At 38.7% G+C, this 6,475-nt stretch overlaps 1 protein-coding gene across 1 annotated transcript; it reads left to right on the top strand.

Moving 5' to 3' along the window:
- The first annotated feature begins 936 nt into the window (after positions 1-936).
- LOC138045674 (serine-rich adhesin for platelets-like) lies at positions 937-5,897 on the top strand. Its single transcript, XM_068892252.1, has 2 exons — positions 937-4,054; positions 5,687-5,897. Exons 1-2 carry the CDS (start codon positions 1,069-1,071, stop codon positions 5,746-5,748), a joined length of 3,048 nt encoding a protein of 1,015 aa, XP_068748353.1. The 5' UTR covers positions 937-1,068; the 3' UTR covers positions 5,749-5,897.
- Positions 5,898-6,475: the final 578 nt, after the last annotated feature.

Here is a 6,475-nt window from a genome sequence, read left to right as displayed (position 1 = left end):
AGTAAAACATGCATAAAATGATCAAACAGACATAAAACGGTAAGACTTGCATGTTGAATGGTGAACGAGCAATAGCTCTTCCGACAAAAATGTCGCAAAGAAGCGACTCGAATGTAGAATTGTGAAACTCGAACGTAGAATTGTGAACTCAAATAGACTTGTGAACTGGAATGTCGAAATGTGAAACTCAAATGTCGAATCGCCAAGACCAACGATGAAATGTGAAACAAGCATAAAATTTTGGCGGGGATATAACGCCAAAGTTATACGATCGTCTGCGATAAGATCGACGCAGATAACTTCCGATTGTGTCGCAGACTGTTGCAGATCATATGGAAACCAGACTTTACATATTACAGGGCCCAAGTAGGGGTTTCCGGGAGAAGGAGAACACAACCATTAAAAGAGCAAGGGATATCATTACGAAACTTTCAGGGAACACGGAAAGTGCTGATATAATGAAAAAACAGTATTTCCGGTTTTTTTTCGTATGAATGAATTTCGCCGTGGGACATTTAGAAATTATGGTTTTGTAATACCACGAGATTAGTAAAAATTCCACTTGCATGCATATATCACGAAAACCTTGAGTATGTATCTACTATCAGGAAGCAAATCGAACAAATCTCAGTGCAAATCTATTGCTATTCCCTCCCAGACGGATCGGATGTCTCTGTGTATAATCCTTTTGTGGGGGGAGGGGGGGTGTGGAGAGGTGTGTTCATATTCCACTATTGAATGCGTTTATATCCAGGTGACTGAACAAACTAATTGTGTATGCATGATTGATTTTTGGTTTGTTTCAATTCACTGCACTGGGTTTCGGGCATCCACTGAATGTCTTTTTTTCGGCAATGGACCCAAAATCCCCAGGAGGAGACACCAATCACTGCTTGTGTCTCGCAGCGCGCGGTCCTGCAAAGGAATTTGATGCGTTGGTATTGGGTTTCACTGGTATCTTGTTTTTGTGCATGGAACAGAAGTCTCCTCGCTTGTAGGTAAAGTTTGGAACAACTGTACGCAAACAGTTGCTTTGAACAGTGGAAAGAACCCTCTTATTTCGAAGAGATGAGAAATCCGAATGGGAGCCAGAGAGATGCGCCAGTGACCGTCACTTTTCCGATTCCAAGGAAGGCTGCGAGAAAACTTCGCACAATGGCAGTTTCCAGAGATCGCCGTTTGTTAGATCTCGGTGTTTTAGCTGTGCAGATCAATGAAGGCGAGAGCATTGTGCTGGGAATAAAATTAGGCAAGCAAAAAATCAAGAATACGGAGGCAAGTTCAGAGAAACTGAGAGGAAACGCGAGAAGGGGAAGAGTTCACAAGAAACCCTCAAATTATCGTAATGTGGCGACCATTCACCACATGCCGGATGTCTGCAGCTCGAAATTCGCTAACAATCTGGAAACCGCACTAAGTGTAGAAGCCGTCTCAGACAGAAACGATTTGGTCAGAAAGAAAGTATCACTGCAAGAGAGAGAAATGAGTAGGTCAGACATAATATTGGATGAGCCATCGAATAACAGTTGTAAATTTCGGGAGCTATCACATTTCACAACCGGCTCTTTCGCGATGGGGGTGTCACTAAATGGACAATCGAGCTCGTTAAAATTATCTGAATACCAAAACAAAACTCAAAACACCAGCAACAATACTGTGGACAAGAGTTTAAAAAGTCAAGGATCAAATACACAACAGACAAATGAAAGACTCTCAAACTGTCCCGCTAATATTACATCAAGAAACGTTAGTGTCGAAAGCCTACCGTCGGCGGCTCAAAATTTATCTTCTCCTATCAGCCAAAGAGCTTACAGTGCAAGTCCCATCTCAGATACAAGCAGTACCAGTTCTGAGGAGAATTTTGACATTCAACACGATCTGCTGATTTACAATTGTTTTGTTGACAGAAGTAAGTACAGTGCTGTAGACATGCTGAAAGAATTAGCTGCAAGTCACACAAATAGAAAAAGTACCACTGGGCACGCTGGCAAGAAGGTGAAGCTAACTGCTGTTAATGCAAAACCAAAGGAAGGGAAGAGCTTGCTGTATCCATCAGGGGATGGAAGTAACAATGTCAAATCGAAAATATCAAGTTATCGTGATCATGTTAAGAACATTCGCTGTAATTCTCTCACATCTCCGACGACATGTATATCAACAGTTAATTCTGCCTCAAAGGTACCAACCACAGAAAATAAGAAGACTAGTGGACTTCAGAATAGTGGAAGAACTGTTGAGAAAGCTGCAAATGTGGAAACTAGAACTGAGACTAAAGTTGCACCATCCTTTCCCCATCACACAACTCTTTCTAAGCCAAGTACTGCATCTCAGACAAAAAGAATCAAAGTGAATCCCAGGGAGACAGCTGTGTACCATGGTGGACGGAAAGTGTTGTGGTCAAGTACAAATGTATTTCCAAAATGTGCTTCTTCCTCGGCTGATTTTCCTGATACATGTACTTTGCCGCAGTCAAAGTCTTCCAGTGATAGACAAGTTTCATCTCTCTCAAATGCCAGTAGCTTGACAAGTTGTGCAGCTTCCTTTAGTGACACAATTATGTCCACAGCTACTAGCACCAACTGCAGCAATCAGAAATCAAATCTGAAACCCCTTAAACATGAATTGGTGGACGAAAAGAATACCTTGCAGAGTGATTCTAAAACTTCTGTAGTTGTCACTGGTAGTAGTTCGTTGTCTGTGCATTGCCAACAATCACTTCCAGTGCAAAATACAAGCTGTTGGGCGGCAACGTCTGCAAGATCAGCATGTATCCCTGGAATTACTAACTTTGTTCAAACAGAAGCGTCAAGTACGACCATAGTGCAGAATCTTACTATAGCAAGACCTGTTGTCTCATCAACTATTTCTGTAGCAGGAACAAACACTCATACAACATGGTCCAATCAGCAAGTTTCTCCTACTTATTTTGTTGGTGCACAAGGCCAATATGGGATTTATTCAGCTTTATACAGCTCAGATTGCAGCAACAACCAGCGTGGCCCACAATCAGTTGCAGCAGCTTATGTCTATCCTGTCAGTTTCATTTACCCTTATCTGGCAATGGCACAAACCAACCCCCAAAAAAGTTTGCAGAATGAAACTGTTGAGAAAGAAAAATTAGAGGCAAAACAGTCTGAAACTCCATCTACAGGCAATTCTCAGATTAAAAATGTTGAAAATACAGAGAAGTCTACAACAAAAGTAGAATCAATGACTACAACAGCTGTCCCTGCACAGACTCAGTTTATTGACCTTGCTAGTTCCATGAGATACTGCCAGCTCAGTTTGCTGCCGTACCGTAGTAGAATGCAAGCATTACCCTCTTGTAACTTGCCAATTCTTCATGCTCTATGTACCAGTTCAGTTAGCACTACTTCTGCAACATCAACAGATGTTACTAGCTCCGTAGTAAGCTCAGAATCTGCCGTAAAGTTAAGTGGGAGCAAAGCGTCTGTCAATTCACATTCAGGGGAGCCATCACTCCACAAGCTAGACATTTCTGAAGAAAACTCATTGTTGAGTTCTTATTCAAAGAAGATGCAGATCATGGACTTCTCCAAGAAAACTCCCAACAATAAACTTTCACAGCAGATTGAGCAACAAATAAATTTGCAAGAGAAGAGTTTGAAAGAACCAAGCACAAGTGATAGACAATCTGTTATTGTTTCAGCTTCTGACAAAAAGAACTATGATCATAAAAACAAAATACAGAGTCCTTCAGGAAACTTACCTTCAGTTTGCAAGCATAGTGTTGATGGAAGTGAAATAAAGAATTCTGACTCTGTCTTTTGTCAATCAAGTTCCCAGAATGTGATTCATTTAGCCAGTTTTCAACAGGATCAACTGGGACACATTGATGATGGTAGTGGTGGTGTTGAAGACAACAATATTATAAATGGACCCATGCCAGTAAGATTTCAAAGCAGTATAGGTGAATCACCACCAAAGCTTAGCTTTATCCATGACAGTTCCATAGCCTGTGTGAATGTTGGCAACAGCAATGGAATTGGAGGTACATGTAGCAGTGGGAGTTCTTCAGGAGCAAGAAGGCTATGTAAGTGATAGGGACTAAATTAAGTAAAAGATTTACATTCTTATGGGCAGCAATTGAGATATAAAAAAGATTGTAACTTTATCTGAGTCTGCACTTTTTAAAGTATTTAATTAACCCTTTTCCTCCTAAGGCAGCCAATAATAATTTCTGATGCAAGGCAATTTTTCTCTTCAACAGGGTCCAAACCCTCATTGGGATAAATACATCTTATTCGATGGTTTAACACATAATATGTGTGAATACAATGTATTTTGCGAGTTGTGAAGTAGTGGTATTTCTCCGAGCCCAACGAGCAAAATGTCCACGAGCATTATACGTTAAACCATGGAATAAGATGTATTTCATCCCTAGGAAGGTTTGGACCCCGTTGAGGAGAAAAACTGCCTTTAATATTCCACTGAAAAAATGTGTTGTTTTGCTTCAATTTTATTTGGTTAGAGTGTTAAAAAAGAGTACATCTTCTGTCCTTCAGGGTATGTGCAAACAATGTAAACAGCACAAAATGATGAGTGACAAGCGATCACACGCTAAATTCTCAGGCTTTGCATCGTGTTGGAGACAATTTCTTTCATTGAAGAACTCCCGTTCTGTCTGTATTTGCTCTGTTCTAAACCGGCCAAACCTGGGACACGACAGTGTATTACCGTCTCATATTTTGCGCGTTTTCTTGACCAAATATGGTAAAATGGCGCAATTGTAGAATACTAAATATACATGTATCTCATTAGATGTTCTGGTGTGTTGTATCATTGAGTATTTTTACAGGTTGTGCTGTAATTTTTTTGCACTAATTTTTAGCAAATGATTTGTAAACAACCGAGAACATGGGAGAGATTTGTATGCGATTAGCACGCCCGGGCAACGTCAGTAGTTATACTAGTCAAACCGGCTCTCTACTGTACAATAACCAAGTGTACAATAACTAATTGCACAACATTGTGGAATATTTGTACTCATTTCATGCATGGATAATAAAAGGATTAATTACACATACTCTTCAGCATTCGGTGCAGTTACGTGTAATTTTGATTTAAATATAAGAAACTGTGATAAAATGTTTCTTAAAAACCTGTGAAGAAAATTATCAATATTTCAACGTTAAGCTAAATAACTGATTCCATTTGTGCTAAACTCTTTGTTTGAATAAACATTTTATCACTTTTATTCCTACTGCCATTGATCAATATTATTGTTGTATTTACTATGTGTACATTTCTCATCAATTTAACATTTTGACTTGTTAACATTAGCTTAATATCAAAACATCTTTGTTAAATTTACAGACATTTTTACATATAAAGGAACATTTTGATCTACTGTACATTTAGAAATAATTGTGTTAATTAAGTGCTCATTTTTAGACGTATTTTAGACGTAACAAAATTAATTTATATAATCACTCCTGAAGAATTTCAGGATGATGCTATTCATTGTTTACAGTTTTATTCCTGCCAACTTATTCTGAACCATGGGTGTAATTTTTGGTCTAGAGAATTTCAGGATTTTTTGTTAAGGAGCAGACACCCCTGTCACCCCTTGCTGTTGATTAATTTGTCTTTTTTTTTCATTTCTTTTACTTGTGGAAATAAACATGCAGATTTTCCTTTTATTCTAAATGTTTTTGTCCTTCAGCATCTCAGTTGGATTCTGTTGGCCAACCTGCGAAGAGGAAAAAATCCAAGAAGTCGCTTTGATGATTCACCAGTGGATTCCAAGCGATAGACAATCATATATCTTCCTAAGCAAGACTTGGGCTCATGTTTTAATGAACCGGAGGCAGAGATAAGTGATATCTTTTCCCTTGCTTGAACCAAAACAGTTTTCTAGTTGTTAAATATCCTGTTTGGCCAATGTGTTTATTCCAAACATATTATTACCTAAAAAATTTGATGGTAATTTGCATTTAATTAAGTTACCAAGGCATATCAAGGTGTAATTAAAGTGTCTATTACCTCAAAAGAACCTTTTCACTCAATGATTCTGTGCACTTGTACTTGTTTGCCAAACTGTCCCCTTCAAAATTGGTATTCCTAAAATTAGGGTAAGGGTAAGACCAAGGGTCAGGGTAAGGGTAAGGATACGAATACAAAAAGTATCCTAAACATGCATAAAAGCTAACCTTAGGCCTAATTAGGCCTGAACAAAAGTTTAAGGTTAGTTTTTATGCATTTTTAGGATACTTTCTGTATTCGTATCCTTACCCTGACCCTTGGTCTTACCCTTACCCTTGTTTTAGCAATGCCGCTTCAAAATCACTGTCTTACAGTAGAAGCTCCCAAAAAGTTGAAAATTGTAATATGCATACATGTATAATTACTTTGATCAATGACCATGAAAGGAAGAGCAATGGGTTTAATACCCAGTTGACAGCACAAGCTGCATTGTATCAGGATAGTTCTTTGAAAAACTTCCACTCAGTAT

Source organism: Montipora capricornis, chromosome 4 (genome assembly GCF_036669925.1).
Source record: "Montipora capricornis isolate CH-2021 chromosome 4, ASM3666992v2, whole genome shotgun sequence".
In the NCBI taxonomy this organism is placed as follows: Eukaryota; Metazoa; Cnidaria; class Anthozoa; order Scleractinia; family Acroporidae; genus Montipora; species Montipora capricornis.
The sequence above is the reverse complement of the archived record's forward strand: the minus strand, read 5'-3'. Positions and strand labels throughout refer to the sequence as shown.

Excerpts from the sequence above, each read along its gene's own strand:
- LOC138045674 (XM_068892252.1), top strand. The coding sequence starts at position 1,069 with ATGAGAAATCCGAATGGGAGCCAGAGAGATGCGCCAGTGACCGTCACT. Across the intron at positions 4,055-5,686 it reads TTCAGGAGCAAGAAGGCTAT|CATCTCAGTTGGATTCTGTT; the intron begins GTAAGTGATAGG and ends TTTGTCCTTCAG.